The 19,809-nt window shown below is 53.9% G+C and overlaps 1 protein-coding gene across 1 annotated transcript; it reads left to right on the top strand.

The window, feature by feature from the left end:
- Positions 1–580: 580 nt before the first annotated feature.
- On the top strand, positions 581–18,614 carry SLC2A7 (solute carrier family 2 member 7). Its single transcript, XM_037818873.1, is given in 15 exon segments — positions 581–631; positions 1,655–1,753; position 1,842; positions 2,967–3,126; positions 5,301–5,374; positions 5,377–5,424; positions 6,206–6,358; positions 11,348–11,473; positions 11,815–12,002; positions 12,941–13,051; positions 13,796–13,897; positions 15,800–15,875; positions 17,543–17,596; positions 17,599–17,669; positions 18,220–18,614. Coding segments are annotated over 15 exon segments (1,539 nt in total). The 3' UTR covers positions 18,445–18,614.
- The last annotated feature ends 1,195 nt before the right edge of the window (positions 18,615–19,809 follow it).

The raw sequence follows: 19,809 nt of genomic DNA, 5'->3' as shown, positions 1-19,809 counted from the left end.
TCATGAAAACCTTTTCAGTGGCAGTCAGTTCCCCTGTCATAATTTATTTGGTATTTCCCAGTAGAGATAATTCTGAAATGAGCACCTACATTCAATTACTTGATTGATTTACTTAATACTATTGCATGTAATTAGAAATAATTAAGTACTATTTCTTTAAAAAGTATTTGGTTTGATTTTCCCCCAAATGGACAATTAGTCCAAATTTGGAAGAGTCATTATAGACAGAGGTCACATCATAGATTCAGGCTACAGCTCTACTTCCTCTCCAAAACTCCTCATTTCCAGGGTCTGATGTCAGATGCTCCCTCCACCCCACCTGATGCAGTCGGTGAGCTTTGGGTTTGGCCTCAGGTTGGTAGAAGAGCTCACGCTGGGTGTGATCGTCACTGGTAAAGCATCAACGTGAATCTTATCGCATGTTCATAAAAATGTGCTCTTGGGGAAAGTCACAAGTGCAGAGGCCAAAGGGTCATAAATCCACCTAGCTGGGAGGGAAGGAGCTGGCTCTGCCAGGGTCCGGTGTCCGTGCAGAGAGAGCCCCGGGTGGGCTTTGGGGCACAGCACACCTGCTTCCAGGATGGAGGAGAAGAAGACGGGGACCCCCTGCCCCGTCCCACTCCAGGAAGCCGTAAGTGCCAAGCCTAGGAACTTGCCACTGTCACTGTTCCTTTCTCCCCAGATGTGGGGACTTGTGGGGGGAGACAAAGGCTCCTAAGAGCTCCTCGCAAGGAGGCCCGACCGCAAGGAGCCCCCTGGGGGGCAGGAGCCAGCCCTGGGAGGGCAGCAGGAGGAAAGCACCTGCCCCAAGCGCCACGGCTCAGGGAAGGAGGGAGAGCTGAGCCCAGCTCTAGTGGATGCGGCCTCTCTCCAGCCCGCACCCACCGGTCCCATCCTCCCGGCCAGGAGAGGTCACGCGCCAATCCAGCCGTTCTCTGGCAATGAGCGGGCAGGACTAGGGCTGCAGGCAGCCAGGCCACTGCTGGACCCCAGGGGATGGGGGTGGGGGGTTAGGGGGAAGGTAGAGGGTGAGGGTGGGGGTGGAGGCGAGGGTAAGGGGTGGGGTGGGGATCAGGATGGAGTGAAGGTGGGATGGGGGTGGGGTGGGGGTGGGGATGGGGGTGGGGTGAGGGTGTGGGTAGGGGGTGTGGGTGGGGTTGAGGGTGGGGTAAGGGTAGGGATAGGGTGAAGGTGGGGTTGAGGAGGAGGGTGGGGGTGGGGGTCATGATGTGGTGAGGGTAGGGGTGGGGGTCAGGATGGGGTGGGGTGGGGTGAGGGTGGGAGTGGGTTGGGGGTGGGGGTGGGGTGGGGTGGGGGTGGGGTGAGGGTGGGGGTCATGATGTGGTGAGGGTAGGGGTGGGGTCACGATGGGGTGGGAGTGGGTTGAGGGTGGGGTAGGGGTGGAGGTGGGGATGAGGGTGGAACTGGGGTGAGGGTGGGGGTGGGGTGAGGGTGGGCCCCCAGCCCTGACTGCCTCCCCCTCAGCCGCCCCCTCCACCTCTCCCGGGCACGGCCCCTGCTCCCTCATGCCTCACCTGGGCCCAGGTGGAGTTTATGGGGGCCCAGCGTTTCCCACTTCCAGCCCAGCCACAGCCCCCCTTCTGGGGTCCTGGCCCCAGCCTGCAGAGCCCCCAGCATGGCCTTGTCCCCACAGCGGCTCCCGCCCATGCTGGTGCTGGCCATGCCGAGCGCGGCCTTCGGCTCGGCCCTCCAGTACAGCTGCAACATCACCGTGGTCAACACACCGCACAAGGTGGGCACAGGCTGGGGGCGGCTGGGCCCGGGGACAACGAGGCCGCCACTGTCTTCCTTCCCCCTCCGGGTGCCCTCTTGCCCCACAGGGTCCCTGGCTTCCTGCTCCTGGAGCTCGGTGGTGACTGGACGTAGGTCCCCAGGGAGGGCCATCCTCTCCGGGCCCTGGACGACCCCTCGCTTCAGGCCTCATTCCTGCCACCCTCCCCGGGGCATTTAGGGATTGAGATCGGGGAGAGGGGACGCAGAGAAGGGGTCCCTGCTGGGGTCCCTGAGGGCAACGTGTGCCCAAGGCCTGATAAAGGAAGAGAGTCGAGGAGGGAGCAAGGAACCGAGGGCCCTGTGGTCGAGCAGGGGACGGAGAACTGACTGCCATCTTTGACCTTGGGGACGGCATGAGTGACCTTGACATGAGCAGCTGGAGACAAACGCCTGACTGGAGAGAACAGGGGAGACAAAGTAGAGATGGTATCGAGGGAGTAAAACAAAACACAAAAATAAAAAAAAGTGGAATTTCGCTGGAGGGGGGTGAGGTTGTCAAGTTAGGTTTTCTAGGGTGGGAGCCGCGTCCGCAGGCTGCTGGGAGGGTGTGGCCAAGAGGGAAGGACCAGGGACACGGGACAGAGAAGCAGCCGCGGCAAAGTCCCTGATGGACTGGGGGGGGTACCCAGCGTCTCGGATGGGAGCAGCTACAGGACCATTCATTGAGTGTGTGAGTTCTGCTGTAGATTTAACAATCAGCGCCGTTAGTTTATAACTGCACCTTATTCGGCAGATTACTTTGTAGGAAATGCTACAGTAATTGCCCGGGACATATACTAGGATATGTTTAATTATTATCTTTGATGGAGCATCTTTTCTGTTTCAAACAATGTACCACCATTTTATCACACTGAACGCTCACAAATTATCTCTTTAACCAATGAGGAAACTAAGGCATGTAGAGGTTAGGTAACTTGCCTAAAGTCACATGGTTAGCATGAGTATTTTTTATGTGGCCTCTTACCATCACACAGTCCATTTTTAAATTCTCAGGTCACAGCAGAGAATCAGCAGGTTCAATTGTGTCCTGATCTGGGGTGGGGGGAGGCGATATTGGATTGGCAGAAACATCTCTCTTGGCAATGACAGGGAGCGACCGAAGGACGTGTGACGTCGTCGTTTCTCATGAGCCGCACGCTGTTCTCCACTGGGACGTGCCGGTGTCTTCCAAGTCTTGAAGTCATTTTATAACGAAACCTACTGGGAATGCCACGGCACGTTCCTGGACGAGAAGCTCACGCTGCTCCTGTGGTCCTGCACCGTGGCCGTGTTTCCTCTGGGCGGCCTGGTGGGCTCGCTGGTCGTGGGCCTGATGGTCGACAGATGTGGCAGGTAAAGGTGTGCTACGCTTGCTCCTGAAGTTCACTTGAGCACATCGCACCCTCTCTTGGTGGTTGTGCACCTTGTGGGGAGGCTGCCGGTCCCCATTTGGCCATAGATGTCATGACCTTAGAGCAAGTCCCTGGACTTCTCTGGGATTTCCTTCCTCAGCCAGTTGCATGGGAAGAACATTCTCTCCCACCACCCCCCACGCGGAGGTGGTGCAGTCTTTGAGGTCAAAGCTCCTGATTGTGCTCGGCATCGAGCCTTGGACTTCTGGCAGGTGTGCAATGCGTGCCGGACGCGGGGTTTAGCTTCATGGTCAGCGGCCGTGGCTCCGGGATGGAGCAGCCACAGCCTCTCCCCCCTCGGCAGCCCCATCAGGGCAGCCGTGTTCTGAGTCACTGCACGTGCCACCGTTTCCTATCTCATATGAGAATAGCAGTTCTTTGTACTTTGCTTGGCTTACCTGGTTGCACTGATCTTTACGTTCAGGGCCAGGTGCTCCAAAGACGTGACTCCGCAGATAAGGAAAGGTGTGCAGGTCAAGGTTCCCAGGGACAGAAAGCGTGAGCCAAGGCCGCACGTGGGTGAGGCCCGGTGGGCCTGCGTTTGCCCAGCTCCCGCTGGTGAGGAGCTCCCCGTCGCGCTCGGCCGGGCTGTGCCGAGTGAGGCACTTTGTAGGAATGAGTGGAAGGCCCGCTACAGAAAACGAACTTTTCCAGAACCATAACACATTCAATTTTCATGCATAAAAGGAAAGAACGCCAACTGAAAATTATGTATTTATTGAAGCAGGACCCAAAGACCTCTTCTTCTAGACACTAATTGGTCCAATAACTAATATTCCACACTGTGTGCACCTGAATGGAGAAAATTCAGTCTTTTTATTAATTTGGACTGTGCTGCTCACAGCTAAACCATTTGGATGATGGACTGTTCTGGAAGCCCAGGCTTGGCCTCCACTTCCTGTTCTGACCATCTTACCCCTCACCATTTGCAGAGGAGGAGCCTGAGACCTGGAGGGGCAGTGGAGTCTGCTCAGCAGGGTCTTAGCAGAGGCTGGACAGCCCCCAGCTTCCCAACAAGGCAGTGTGTGTGTGTGTGTGTGTGTGTGTGTGTGTGTGTGTGCTTGGGCATGTGCATGTGTATGTCTACATGTTGTATGCCCGTATGCGTGTGTGTCTGTATGCATGTTTGTGCCTGTGTGTGAGCTTGTGTGTGCATGTGTGTGAGTAAGGAGCAGTGGGCCGTTTGTTCTTTTTTGGGCCCTGGGGCTGGCTCCCTGCTCTGCTCCGTGGTTAGCTCCCTCGGGGGGCAGCAGCCCCGGGTGAGAGTTGTGGCCAGAGGAAGCCGTCTGCCTGCCTGTCGTCTGCCTGGGGAGCCCTCAGTGCAGTGTATCTGGGGTGCTTTCCCAGAACTTTTGGAGCCCACTCGGGCATCAGAGCCCTGCCCTCCTGGGGTAACTGACTCAGTGCCCCTCTATCAGTTGGTGTCTGACAACCTTCACGATTGTGGGCACAGAATGGGGAAATCTTGAGGGAGGTGCAGTATCCTGGGGCCACTAACATCTTTCCCATCTCCAGCCCTGAAGCGGTGGGGACAGGGGCCATAGCTCCAGCACCCCTCCCTCCTTCTGATCCACGGCTCTTCTCCACTGGCAAAACCCAAGCCCAAGGTGAGGGGTGGGCAAGGGAGCCATTGAAGCAAGTCCACATCGGGGCACAGAGTGTGAGGAAGGAGGGTGCCTCCAGCAGGGTACTATTTTCAGACCCTCCCACCTCTCCTTTATAGGGTCATGGGTTTTCAGCCTTGGAAGGGAACTTAGAGAACATCTAGTCAACTCTCCACCTTTCAGCAACATTCTTGACAATGGTCTAGCCTAACCTCTGCTTGAATACCACCAGTGACGGGGAGCTCACTACCTCTCAAGGCAGCCCACTCCTTTTTCTTCCCAACCATTTTCAGACAGCTTCCATTGTTAGGGTGCCCTACCTGCCACTTCCCAGATCTTCCTTCCTGGAACTTCCACCCATTCACCATTGCTTTCTTAGCCTTCCCATTCATCATTCCCCTTTCAGGCCCATTCCCAGTACCTCCATAATGACTGGCCTGGAGAATAGGAGCTGGATCAAGAATGTTCTGCCCCTCAACCCCCTGCCCTCTGGGCTCTGCTGTTGTTGCAGAAAAGGAACCCTCCTGATCAACAACATCTTTGCCATCATCCCCGCCTTCCTCATGGGAGTCAGCAAAGTGGCCAAGGCTTTAAGCTGATCATCTTCTCCCGAGCGATTCTGGAAGTCTGTGCAGGTATTGGGGGCGACAGCTGGAGCGCCAAGCCCGGGCTCAGGTTCACCAGCCGGGGGAGGGTCTCTGAGACGGACATGCCCAGAGCCACTGGCCACGGCCGGAGGCTGGGCTGGACGGAGGTGGCTGTGCTCTGCTCCTCCCGGCTCTAAGTGGGCGCTTTCCCCTGCGGGGGCAGCCTCCCATCTCGGTTCTCAGGCCCTTGTGAACCTCGTTCCTCTGTCCCTTGCCTTTTGTATAGCAAAATTTTGGATCAGGAATGCTCTTTAAAAGCATACTTGTACCTGGGCGTGTAAAGAGCTGATAAGGTTTACAAGGTAACTTCCAGGGAGTATATGCTTTAAACTGAGGATAAGGGGCTTCAAGCAAAAAGAACCCAGAATTCAGGGCCTCAGTCAGCAGCAAGGGGGATTCTTAACTATAATGAATCCTTGTATTAAAAAGAAAAGTAAGCAGATAAGTAAAATATGTTGGAAGAAAATCAGAATAAACCCAGGCAAAAGAGTTAAGTCCCTTTGGGTAAGAGACACAGAGGGGCCTCAGACCCCTCCCCTGTCCCCGTGGGGTCTGAAGATTCAGAAGGGGTTTCCTTAAAAGCCAAACGAAACAGTCAGGAGTGGCCCATTTCCACCTGCCCAGAGGGGAGGGACGCAGGCTGGCAGCGGCCCCTGGAGAAGCTCTGGGCCTGTGAAACGGAACTGAATGAAACTGGCCGGGGCGGCTGGGCCCACCGTGCTCCTTGGCCCACCGTGCTCCTCCCTGACTTTCCTTTCGCCTGAACCAGGCGTATCGTACAGCGCCCTTCCCATGTACCTGGGGGAGCTGGCTCCCAAGCACCTGCGGGGTGCGCTGAGCACCATGACCGAGGTTTTTGTCATCCTGGGAGTCTTCCTGGCTCAGATCTTCAGCCTGCAGGCCGTCCTGGGGAACCCCACAGGTAACCGGCAGCACCAGAGATCAGAGGTGGGGAGGGACCCCGGCGAGCAGCGGGCACCCTGGGAGCAGTCCCTGGCTGAGCTGGAACCACACTGCGCTGGATGGGGTCAGGGGAGGATGGAGAGGTGACCTTGGGGTTGAGCAGGCTGGACCTTGGTGGACACTGGTGACCTGGACCAGGACAGTTTGGGTGGTGTGGGGGAGTAGGTGTAAGAGTGTTTGGGAGGAGCAATAGCGGCCACCAGGTGAAGTCTGGCTCTAAAGGGACAGAGAAGCTGGGAGAGGTGTGGGGTGGAGAGAAGAGGGTTTCTGCGGGGAGAAATGAATGCAGGAGCAGGCAGGTAGAGAGCCAGGTAGGTCTCCAGGGGCTGGGGAGCCTGGGGATGCTTCTGCCTCCTTGGAGAAGGATGATTCAAGGTGGAGGGGGGAGAACAGGTGGGAGGACGGAGAAGGAAACAGGAAGTAGTCACCCAGGGGCATGGCCAGAGAATGGCCTGGAAATGGGGCCGGCTGCAGGCGTGGGAAAACATGTTCAAATTACCCAGTTCCACCCCAGGTCCTTGGTGGGTGCATCAGTGTCTCTGTATTTCCCACAAAACCTTGAAGAGGTTCTGAGGCTCTGAGCCCAGAAGGTACTCGATGAAAGCTCATTAAGTATCAAGAGTCCCCGAGGGCCCTGAGTCAGCTGAAAATTAAACTCTCCGACTTCAATTAGACAGACTCGAACCGATGGGATTTGGAGGAAAATTATACAGACCTACCCCCGCTACTTACCGTATGTTTCAATGTATTCAATCCTCACGAATCCTTATATGATACTTGTTGTTATTATTAATCATCTCTAGTTTACTGATGAGAAAACCAAGGCTTGGAGAGGTTAAATGGCTTGTCCAATTTGCATCACAGCAAGAAGGGGTGGGAGGCAGATTCTGCCCTCGTGGTCAAATCTCAGGACCACCCCCATATCCAAAGCTTTGGGACACAGCTCAGGGTCCCCAACCCCACCCTAGCCTCCTGGGAAGCAGAGATGACGAGATTTCCAGTCCTCTAATTAGGAACGAGATATGGCTTCATTTTCTCTAGGGAGCAATTTTTTTAAATATATTTCTTTTTATTGTGGAAGCAAAATAAAATTTGCCATTTTAACCTTTTCTAAGTGTACAATTCAGTGGCACAAAGTACATCCACATTGTTGTGCCACCATCACTACCATCCATTACCAACATTTTTCATTATCCCAAATGAAACTCAGCACCCATGAAGTCACAACTCCCCATTTCTCCTTCTCCCCCATTGATCTACTGTCTGTCCCTATGAATTTGCTTATTTTAAATATTTCATAGAAATGAAGTCATCTGTGTCTGGCTTATTTCACTCAACATGATCTCTTTAAGGTCCATCCATGTTGTTGCCTGTTTCAGGACTTCCTTCTTTTTTATGACATAATATTCCACCGCATGGATGAACCACATTTCATTTATGAACATTTTGTTTATCTGTTGATGGACACTTGGGTTGTTTCCACTTTTGGTTATCGTGAAGAATGCTGCTATGAACTTTGGTGTATGAGTATCCATTTGAGACCCTGTTTTCAATTCCTTTTGGAATATACCTAGAAGTAAAATTGCCAGGTCATATAGTAAGTCTAGTTTTAACTTTTTGAGGAACTGCCAAACTGTTTTCCACACACTGCACCATTTCAAATTCCCACCAACAATAAACAAGGGTTCTAATTTCTCTACATCCTCGCCAACAGTTGGCACTTTCCTTTTTTTTTAAAATAATAGCCATTTTAGTAGATGCAAAGTGATATTGCTTTGTGGTTTTGATTTGCATTTCCCTAATGGCTAATTATGGGGAGCAAACTTTTTTTACATTTTTAAAAACTTTTAATTTTGAAATAGTTTCAAATGTACAGGAAAGTTGCAAAAACAATACAAACTTCATACAGAGAATGTAATCCCCTTCCAAGATACCCAGACCCACCAGTTCCAACATTTTGTCGTCTTTGCCATATCATTCTACCTTTCTATCTTCTGTACACTTGAGAGCGGGTTGTACACGTCATACAGCCTGAACATGTATAATTCCATTTAGCCTACAAACAAGAATATTCACCCATGAAACCACCTTAAATGCCGTCACCAAGTTCAAGAAATGTAACATTGCTATTAAACTTACATTCCGTATTCCAGTATTTTCTTATGTTCTTTTGAGCCATTTCTCCTCCTTCTTAGATCCCATCCAGTGTTGTGTATTGCATTCAATTGTCATTCTCTCTTCAGTTTCTCTTTCTTACTTTCTTTTTTAATTGTGGAAACATATACACAACATAAATCTTCCCATCCCAACCCCTCCTAAGCATACCATTCAGTGAGATTAATTACATTCAGAATGTCGCAGTACCTTCTCCACCAACCATTGCTAGAACTTTCCCTATATCTCAGACAGAAACCCTACTCTCATTTTGCATTAACTCCCCATTATCCCTGCCTTCACACCCCTAGTAACCTGTACTCTACTTTCTGACTCTGTAAGTTTGCATACTCTGATATTTTCTTTGTGGTTGCCATGGAGCTTACATTTAACATCCTAAATCTATAACAATCTCATTTGATTTGATACCAATATAACTACTTAATAGCATGCATAAACAATATTCCTAGGCCCCTTTGTCCCCTCACCTTTACAGGTTATTGTCACAAATTCCATATTTATACGTTGTGTCTTCAAAAGCATTGGTTTATCATTTCATTTTAAGCATTTGCTTCTTAGATCCTGTAGGAAGTAAAAAGTGGAGTTACAAATCAAAAATACAACATTTTTGGCAATTATATTTACCCATGTCATTATCCTCACCAGAGGATAATGCACCTTTGATCTATTGTCTATTGTTCCTTTCAATCTGCAGAACTCTCTTTAGCATCTCTTGTGGGACCTGTTTAATGAGACAATCTCCTTCAGCTTTTGTTTCTCTAGGAATGTCCTAATTCCTCCCTCATTTGTAAAGACTGTTTTGCCAGACACAGAATTCTTGTTTGGCAAATTTTTGCTTTCAGCATTTAAAATGCCTTCCCATTGCCTCCTTACTTCCATGGTTTCCAATAAGAAATTGGCACTTAATCTAACTGAGGCTCCCTTGTATGTGACATGCTGCTTCTTTCTTGTGGCTTTCAGAATTTTCTCTTTATTTTTGGCATTTTCCAGCTTTATAATAACATGGCATAATGTGGATCTACTTGGGTTTATCCTATTTGGAGTTTGTTAAGCATCTTAAATGTGTGTATTCATTTTTTTGTTAAATTTGGGAAGTTTTCTAGCCACTATCTGAATATTGTCTCTGCCCCTTTACCTCTTTTTTCTCCTTCTGGGACTTCCACTATGCATATAGACCAATATGCACATACGCATTTTGGTGTCCCACAGGTTCTTCAGGCTCCGTTCACTTTTCTTCATTCTTTCCTCTTTCTGTTCTTCAGACTGGATGATTTCACTTGTCTTGTCTTCAAGTTCACTGATTCTTTCTTCTGCCAGCTCCAATCTGTTGTGGAACCCCTCAAGGGAATTTTAATTTTTTGTTACTGTGGTCTTCAGCTCTCTTTGGTTCCTGTTCATAATTTCCATCTCTATACTGATATTCTCCTTGTGTTCATCCATCATTTTCCTGATTCCTTTGTCCATGTTTTCCTTTAGCTCTTTGAGCATATTTAGAACATTTTTTTTTATCAAGTCCTTGTCTGGAATTTCCCAGGTCTGACCCTCCTCATTGATGGTTTCAAATGCTTTAATCTTCTCCTTTGCCTGGGCCATCGCTTCCGTTCCTTTGTGTGTTTTGTAATCTTTCGTTGAATCCTGGACATTTTGATAGTTTGATGTGCTATTGCTGGAATTTAGATGCTGAGGCATCCGTTCCTTAAGCTTATATCCATCTAGTGTTATGACAGAGCTTTCCTTGAATGCCAGGAGCTAACAAAAAAGAAGAAGTAGGAGGAGGAGGAGGAGGAGGAAAGGAGGAGGAGGGAAAAAAGAAAACATCTTCCCCAGTCTTTGCAGATTGCCCTGTGGGAGCACCTTCCCCCAGGGTTTATCCATACAATGAGTTTAAAGAATAGCTCCAGGCCAAAGTGTAGGGGCCAACTTGATCCTTTCTGCTCAGATGCCTTATCTTGGGAATGTGTGTGTTTGGTCCTAGGAATTCCCCCATCTACGCAGCCCTGGATGTCCCCTCTTCCCTGGGATACAGTTTCCAGATGGTCTGGGCACTGTGCTGTATATCCTACAACCAGCAATACTTGCGCTTTCTACAGGAGAGCTTGGTGAGCTGCCTTCTACATACAGAGCAAATTCTGGGACAGCAAGTCGCTCACACCACCAGAGAGATTGGGCCAGATACTCACACTCCCAGTATGTGCACAAGGGTCTCTCTGCTCCTTCTGGAACTGGGGCCAAGGATCTGCATTGGGAGCATGGGCGAGCTGGAGAGGGGCCAGCCAGGGCACCATGAGATCCCACTGCTTTTAAGTGGCCTTTTTCTTGATCCGGTGCTCGCCAACTTACCGAAGTCCTTTAACTGTTTCCTGGAACTTTCAGAATGATGCTTCTGCCAGTTCTTGCTGGTTGTCCAAAGCTTCCATAGGGGTGGTGGAAACCTGAAGCATCTCACTCTGCCATCTTGATCGAGGTGGGGCTGGGAGCAAACTTTTAACTCATATGCTCTCCGTATGAAAAACCATGTTCTTCTTGCAAAATGAATTAATAACACCATCTCTTGAATAACCATTATTGTCTCCATTTTTAATGGTGAACCCCTGTGGATGGGTCTCGGGCAGCCACCCATTGTCCCCACAGTCCTTGGCTCTCACCGGAGGCTGGAACGCTGTGGGCGAGTGACCTCCCGAGAGGAGGGTGTTCTGGGGGAAGGTCAGCTGGGGGTCCCCAGGGCGTCCCTACTGGCTCAGAGTCTCCAGGTCACGGTGCCAGTTCCTTCCAGGCTGGCCTGTGCTGTTGGCCATCACAGGAATCCCGGCCCTGCTCCAGCTCCTCTCCCTGCCCTTCTTCCCCGAGAGCCCTCGCTACACTCTGTTTCAGAAAGGAGACGAAGCAGCAGCACGTCGAGGTACGGGGGACCCGGGCTGCCCCGTCAAAGCCCTCCTTCGCCACTCCATGCCCCTGCCACCCCTCCCCCCACGCCTTCAGTGGCCCTCCCGAAATGCCCAAAGCCCTGAGTGAGCAGGGGAGGGGTTGGGGGGCACGCTGGAGATGCACACACCCTAAAGGACAGAAGTGCCTTGGGGCAGGGGGGCATCCACAGTGGGGTTCAGGGCGGCTCTGGGGTGCGGTAGACGGGCGTGGTAAGAGGAGAGGCTGCTCTGGGTGGGGTGGGGTTGCAGCAGGGCAGTGGTCCCAGCACTGGGGGGACGCTCAGCCCCTGCCGTGGGTGACGCTCTGCTCCCGCAGCCCTGAGGAGGCTGAGGGGCCGGCTGCACGTGGAGGACGAGGTGGAGGAGATGCACCTGGAGCACCGGGCCGAGGAGGCCTAGGGCCGCCTGTCTGTGCTCAGCCTCCTCTCGTTCCGGCCCCTCCGCTGGCAGCTCATCTCCATCACCGTGCTCGTGGCCGGCCAGCTCCTCTCCGGGGTCAACGCGGTAGGCAGGGTGCACGGGGCCGGGTGTGGGGGAGGTGGAGGGCGCCAGTCCCCGAGCCAGGGCCTCCGGTGGCTCTGCAAGGTCCTCTCTCAGGACCCAGGATCCACTGAGAGCAGATGTGATTAAATACTATGAGGAGTATTCATATTATCACCGTGGCCAAAGCTCAGTTCTGTAGAAGGATGAGCGAGGGAGCTGGTGAGGTGGGTCGGGATGCAGCGGACGAGCCCGAGGCCCAGTTGGCAGCGGCGAGGGGCATCACGCCTTATTGCACGGGTGCTTTTGTTTACAAGTGATGGGGCCCCTGGAAGTGGCTTAGGCAAAGCCAACTTAATTTGCAGAAACAGCTCAGCCAACCGAGGCCAAGGAAGCAGCTTGGCCTCTGGAACAGCCCGGAAGCAGGGACAGAATGTCATAGGAAGTCCAGGATGTCCTCGCTCTGTCTCAACTCCACCTCGCCCCGTGGGTCCACTTTATTCTTCTCTTGCTACAGAACATTTCCCTTTGCTCCCCATCTCAAGAGAAAACATCTCCCCCCAGTACTTCCTCCCACTCTAAGAGGACCTAGACTGGGATGAGGACGGAGATCTCCTGGGCCCTGGCCAGCTTCCCAGGGGAGGGCAGTCACTCGGGCCAGCTCAGGTCGGGAGCCCACCTCGGACGCACTAGGCTGGAACCCACTGGGGGCATCTTTCTCCGTGGGTGTGGGTACTTCTGCTCTAACTGCATCTGTCGATGGGCAGAGGCTCAAAAAGGGGGGAGTCACTCCCCAGAAATGTAGGCGTCGCATGGGTGAGCCCATTGGTGCCCGAGGAACATATCAGGAAGGGGGGCCTCTGGGCCTCTGAGGATTTGAGGCTGTTCAGCATGTCCATCCCAGGGGAGGGGCCCACCCAGGCAGGGCCCGGGCAGAGCCGGCCCTCGTGCTTTGGTTTCAGATCAACTACTACGCAGACACCATCTACGCCGCCGCGGGCCTGGCAGCTGCCCACTCCCAGTACGTGGCGGTGGGCGCCGGCGTGGTCAACATGGTGATGACCATCAGCTCGGTGAGTGCGGGGGCAGGGGAGGGTCTCGGAGCAGCTGCTCCCCCAGGCACAGAGGGTGCCCCCAAAGTCCTCTTGGATGTGTGGGGGGTTCTGGCCCTCACTGGGGGGGGCCTGGCCTCGTGGCTGCGCTCCTCCTTACGAGACCTTGAGCAGGTCACTCAAACTCCTCAGTTTCTTCCTTTGGAAATGGCCGTGGTGACCGCCATATCCGGGATTCTGATATAGGTGCTGTTTTTTGGGGGGTGTAATACTGTTATTTCAGAGTTTCACATCTAAAATCTGAATCTCTCGAGCCCCGCTGTGTATGCTGCATTATAAAGGGGATGCAAGCAAGGGGCCCTCGTTTGCAACACCCCACGATTGCAACAATCCTTTCTTCAGAGCATCTCCAAGCTGTTATTACTTTAATTCCCATTTTTTTGGTGACCTGTGAGATCAAACTTCTTTTACACATGTATTTATTGCTTGTTTGTATTTTCCAGAGCTCGTTTGAGCCCTGAGTGGGTTGAGGCACTTCCAGAGGATTTGGAAAGGCAGGCAGGGGAGTGAGGGACCAGCATCAGAGGATGGTGAGAAAGTGAAGGGAGGAGGCGGACCCAAGGGGCAGGGGGTCCCACGTGCCCACACGGGCCGTGGAGCAGGTGACAGGGCTCGGAAAAGGAGCTGTGAGGATTGGAGCATCGGGGGCGCCACGTGCGGCCCCCAGGTTTCCGTGAGGCCCCTCACCAGCCCCTTTCCCTCCAGGCGGTCGCTGTGGAGCTTCTGGGGCGCCGGCTTCTGCTGCTGCTCGGCTACGGTGTCTGCGGCTCGGCCTGCCTCGGGCTCACGCTGGCTCTCCTCTTCCAGGTCTGCACCCCATTCTCCTGCCCCACAGCGGGGGAGCCGGGCAGGGCGTGGGAGGCTCCCACAAGACTCCCGGTGCACCTGCAGCCCCGTGCCCCCTTCACCCACTAGCATTTTGTGATGCCCCTTTGCCACCTGAAATGAAACCCATGGAGCACAGTGCGCCACGCACCCCTGCCAATACACCCACATGCAGGGGGCCCGAGCCATGACATGGAGAAGGGAGGAAAACACTTTGCAGGGAAAGCCGTGTCAAGGGCGAGAGGCCAGTATCTAATCCCAGAAAACTCTCGGCGGCCGGAAGAGGATGAACTGGAAAGAGGGACTGCAAGACGGGACGTTTTCAAGCAGGTGCCAATGGAATCGGAGTCAGGTCAAAACGCAGGCTGGCAGCCCGGACAACAAATGTGGAGTTTTAATTTGTCGTTTTCTCCGCTTGTGTTTACTGCTTGTGTTCTGCCAGAGTTCTGAAAATGCTTGGGATGGCCATACCAGGAAATCTTGTTAAAACAACCTGCCTTTTGCCCAGCCTCGGCTCTCGACGTGCCCTTGCTGTTTTTGCAGTAAACTGAGCCTGACCCTTTTTCAGTTTAAAAGATCTCAGTGGAAATATTCTTATACGGAGGACACAAAATGCGTGAAGAGATTATTCTGTGATGATAGCTGATCTTCTCCTTCTTTTCCAAGCTCTCCTCTCCACAGTGACTTTCTCCGCAATTACTGGGGGAGCACAGAGAACGTCTGGGGGGAAGAAGCCGGTGGTTATGTTCAAGAAAGAGCAAGAAAGCAGGGAACTGTCAAACAACAGGCAAGACGGAGAGTAACAAAGGAGGGGGTCAGAGAGTGAGGTTTTGTTTAATTTAAAGTTTTCTTTTGGAAAATATTTTTTTTTTAAACTAATATAAATTCTTAGAAACTTTAGGGACTACAGACCAGCCAAAAGAAGGAAATAAAAGCAAACATTATTCCACTCCAGAGGCACGTGCTGGTTACACTTCAGAAACCCCACGGCATCCCTGGCCACGCTTTCTCATGCTTCCATGTCCACCCATCAGCCAGCCGCGGCGGCTTGCCCCTTGCACCGTGCCCAGGCCTGGCCTGCATCAGCTTTCTCCTCTGTGTCTTAAAGTGGACCCCCCACCTCCACCTGCTTCTGCCCTGGCTTCCCCACAGTTACCTCTGGTGGAACGTGAATCACAGTCTGGCCCTCTCTGCTCAGAAGCTTCTAGTGGATTTTCCTTTCCAGCCGAAGCTTTTCCCGCCCCTCCCCGTTGCCAGCCCGCTGCTGACTTCTCCTGCGTAGACTTTATCATCATTGTGCTTAAAGAGCAAGCTGTGTGGGTAGGTTTGGGGGTCACAGTCTGCCGGCCTAGCTTCTTGTCAGTCCTTCTCCTGGCTGCCGGGAGCAGAGCAGACACCTGCTTTGGAGAGGATGGTGACCCGCCCAGCCCCCTGGCCCGGCGGTGCCTAGAAGATTCTCTCTGCATAGCGGTTTGGATCCCACCCCTGGCACCTGTTGGTGGCAGACTCAGGCGACTGCCTGACCCCTGAGGACAGTGTCCTCCCAGACCTGTGTCCAGGGTCCACCGAGCTCTGTTTCCACATCTGTCAGATGGGAACAAAGCGTCCAGACTCAGAGGGGTGCCGTGGAGAGGAATGAACTAATGCATGTGGGGTGCAGAGAACAGGGCCTGGGCTGCCCCGCGTGACTGTTGTTAGGGAAGGGACGTGAAAGGTGTCGGCGGACTCTCGCCTTCTTCCCTGTCACCCGCGGAGACTTGGAGGCCGCCAGGGGTGCAAAAATCCAGGCTTGGTTTCCTCCCGAGGCAGGAAGGGGGGACCCTCCACACTTGGAGGTCCCAGGTCAGGCCCCCGAGACTCAGAGAGCCCTGCCTCTGCCCACAGAGCACCGTCCCCGAGCTGTCTTACCTTGGGGTCATCTGTGTCTTCCCCTACATCGCGGGACACTCCATCGGGCCTAGTGAGTACCTGTGCACCTCCCGGGGGCTCCTGCAAGTCTTCTGTGTCCCTGGGAGGTTCCCGGTCACGGTCCAGAGCCCAGCGAGGTGAGCCTCTGTGCGGTGGAGCGCCTGGCAGCCGACCCACCTGGGGGCACCTGGGCCCATTTCCCAACCCCCAGGTGCTGGCTTCAGGCCCTCAGCCCAGGGCCACCTGAGGCCACACCGGCCCCCTCGCCTCCACCTGTGACCCCTGCCGGCTTTGTCCACGCCCCGTGCTAAGCTCCGCCTCCAGCCCTCACCTGGGTTAGCTCTCGGGCAGCCTCGGTCCCCACCCGGGGAGACTCAAACCTTCAAACCTTGACCTCACTCCCGGGAGAGGCGCCTCCAGCGTCCCCGTGGGAGCTTCTGCTGAAAAGGCTGTGCGTGCCCGGGAACAGGCACCGATCCGTTCGGCTCTCACCGGCGGGGAGGCTGCTCCGGGCCCCGGGGAGGGGCGGCGGCCGGGACCGCCCTGTCATCTTTCAGGGGAGCGGGACGCGGGCCGGGGGCCCTCCAGGGGCGCAGCGGGGAGAGGACCGGCCGGCGCTGCCCTCCCTGCCCGGGGGCGCGGGGCGGCGGGGGTCCCAGAGGCCGCTCAGGTCCGACCCCGGTGAGGCGAGGAGGCGGGGCCGAGGGGCGGGGCCGAGAACCCCCTCCTCCGTGCCAGTCGGGGTGTGGGGGGTGCAGAGCCTGAGGGGGCCCCCTCCCCACGGGACCCCGGGACCTGGCACTTACGCACCCAGGCCGTCCCCGGTGCAGCCGCACTCGCCCTCTGCTCCCGGTGCGCTCAGAGCCCACCTCCCCGACGGGGCCGCGTCACCCCCCACGGGACCCAGTGGGGGTGGGGTGGGGGGCGAGCTTGCTCTTTTATGTGCGAAGCCACAGAGATACAGACAGCACACAGACATGCAGCGTATCTCTGGAATTAAAATTTTGCAGGCGGATGGCGATTAGGAAAAAAGTCCTCAGACCTTTTATTCCAGGCTCCTTAGGGGACGGTTATAAAAAGAAACCCTGACCCAGACCCCAGGACGGTGTAGCCGCCGGCGCCTGCGTTTCCCAGACCCACCACTGGAGGGCAGCACTGCCCCGGCCCGGGAGCTCAGGGGCGGCCCGGGAACCTCAGGAGACCCCAGCGTAGGGGAAGGGCTTTATGGCCTGTGAATGGCTAGTTCATGCCACGGACTCAGCTACCCGCCGCTCCTGAGGAGCGTTTCATCTCTACGAGCCTTCATTGAGCACCCTTGACCTGGAGAAACCTAGCAAGGGAAATTCAGCTCCAGGCTCTCCAACCAGGCTTTGCAAAATAGACCTCCTCATGCTTCACCCCAAATGCCCTAACTTGTGGGGAGGGGTGGGGCTCCTTCCTGGTCCCCAATCCCAGCAGGACTGTCCTTACAGAGGGGTCTTGGGGGGCCTCAGAGAGAGTGAGGGGCTCTGAACTTGATGGCCACTGGAGGGGAACACCACCTCCACCTCCCGCATGCCCAGGAGGAGCCCGGGGGGGCAGGGGCAGGGCAGACCCTTCATTGCCTTCCGGCTTCGCTGCTTAGAGCAGCCAGCTGCTTTCCGCACCTTCTGGAATAGACAGTACTAGAGGTCAGCACCAGCCCATCCTCTGAGCCCCTCCCCATGTCCTCGCCCCGAGGTCCAGTCCCCTCCGTGCTCAGGACGGAGATCTTCCTGCAGTCCTCACGGCCAGCCGGTTCATGGTGGACGGGGCGGTGCACTGGCTCACGAACTTCATCGTGGGCCTTGTCTTCCCTTCCATCCAGGTGAGTGCCAACGGCTGCCCCCTCTGTCACCCCCCTCCCCGGCTTTCTTCATCCCACCCCTGAGAAGGAGCTCCAGGAAATAAGCAGTGGCTCTCCTTCTAGTTCACCAAGGGTGGGCTCTCGGACCCTTTCAAGGCCCTGTGAAACCAGGCAGACCATCCATGTACTAGTTTTCCATTGACTGAAGGGAATCCAGTCACCCCAAGTTGAAGGACTAATTACTTAGGGGCTCTGCTCTGCCAAGGTCAACAGGCAATAGGAAGCAAGCCAGGAGCAAATCCCTGCAGCTGCCTCCTTCCACTCTTTCTGGAAGACGGCACATCAACTCAGTGTTCTCAAGGGCCCGGAGGATATAACATCCTCATGGTCAAAGGCTAGGGGGTCCTTTTGACGTTTGAAGCGGGACCCAGTTTCCTAGCTATGCCACCACTCCAGGAGTAAAGCCAAACTGGCCACAAGGAAACTCCTCTCTGGCTTACAGAGGCCCTCAGCAGAAGCCCCTGCCGTTTCCCTCTCCATTCCCACCTGTTTTCTTTGTTTCCTGGCCCAGGAGGCCATTGGTCCCTACAGTTTCTTCGTCTTTGCCGGAATCTGCCTCCTCACTGCTGTCTACATCTACGTGGTTATTCCTGAGACCAAAGGCCAGACATTTGTGGAGATAAACCGAATTTTTGCCAAGAGAAACGGGGTGGAGTTTCTCCCTGACAAGAAAGAAGAAACAACAGAGGCCGGGCCTCACATACCTGTGATGTCTGCCAAAGAGACTTCTTTCTAATGACTCTTCGCCTGCCAGGTGCCCACATTGAAGACAACCTTCTATGAGAAAGGGGACCCCTGCCTCAGGCCTCTTCCTCCTTTCTTTTTCCCTGTCTTCTTACCAGATGAGTGTAATAGCTCAGAGATTTTTATGCCCCAAGTGGCAATGGAAGGCTCTGGAATGTTTCGTGCCCGTGCTCATTGAGAAGTTGAGCCAGTGGCCAGCTTCCTTCCTTTCCTGGGAGGAATGGCCTGGGAATGGCAGGTGCGAGAGGATCAACTGGTGAGGTTCAGTCCTGTGATTCTCCATTAGCCCCTCTTCCGGTTTGCTAATGCTGCCATTTTGCAAAAGACCAGAAATGGATTGGCTTTTATAACGAGGGTTTATTTGGTTACAAAATTACAGTCATGAGGCCATCAAGTGTCCAAGGTAAGGCATCCACACAAGTATATCTTCACCGAAGGAAGGCCATTGGTGTCTGGAAAAGCTCTGTTAGCTGGGAAGGCACATGGCTGGTGTCTGCTGATCCTGGGTTGTGTTCCAGCTCTTCTCTCAGCTCATGTGCATTCTTCAAAGTGTCCCTGTTGGCTGCAGCAGCTCCTACTGTCTGTGAACACTTTTATAGGACTCCAGTGATTCAATTAAGTCCTATCCTGAATGGGTGGGGTGACACCTCCATGGAAATTATCCAATCAAAGGTCTTGCCCACAGTTGATTGAATCACAGCTCCACGGAAACACTCAATCAAAGAATTCCAACCTATTCAACACTAATATGCCTGTCCCCACAAGATTGCATTAATGAACGTGGCATTTTGGGGGATTTAATACATCCAAACCAGCACTAAACATCATTCAAAACTTGAATGATGGACAGGCACAGTTTTTTAAAATAAAATATTTCGGGTTCAGCGATAGCTATGAAGTCCTGAATCCCGATCCATATGTTGGGTAGAGATTCAAAGGGATTAGATGCCGCTGAGATGAGACCGAGGCTTTGGATCCCAGTCCCTCCCAGGGGAGGCGTCTTCCCTCACCCTGTGTTGTGGCCGTAGAGGGAGCTGGCCCCGGTCAGCGTTTATTAACTGCTCTGTGCGGCTGGTCACAGCGCAGGTGGGCAAGGGAGGTGAGACCTGATCCCAACGTTAGAGAAACAATCCCAAGTAACTGTCGGCTCTGGGTTGGGTCTGTTGGTGTCCTCCTTGCAAATAAGGAGAGCAAGAGGTTGGCTTAACAATAGGGATTTATTGGCTCCCAGATTTAGAGGCTACAAGTCTTGAGTCCTCCCGGGGTTGGTGTCTTCAGGCTGGACGGCAATCTTTGGGGCTCCTTGGCTTTTCAGTCACATGGCAATGCACATGGCTGCACCTTCTCCTTTCTCTTC

This window comes from Choloepus didactylus, chromosome 2, assembly GCF_015220235.1.
Source record: "Choloepus didactylus isolate mChoDid1 chromosome 2, mChoDid1.pri, whole genome shotgun sequence".
In the NCBI taxonomy this organism is placed as follows: Eukaryota; Metazoa; Chordata; class Mammalia; order Pilosa; family Megalonychidae; genus Choloepus; species Choloepus didactylus.
The sequence above is the reverse complement of the archived record's forward strand: the minus strand, read 5'-3'. Positions and strand labels throughout refer to the sequence as shown.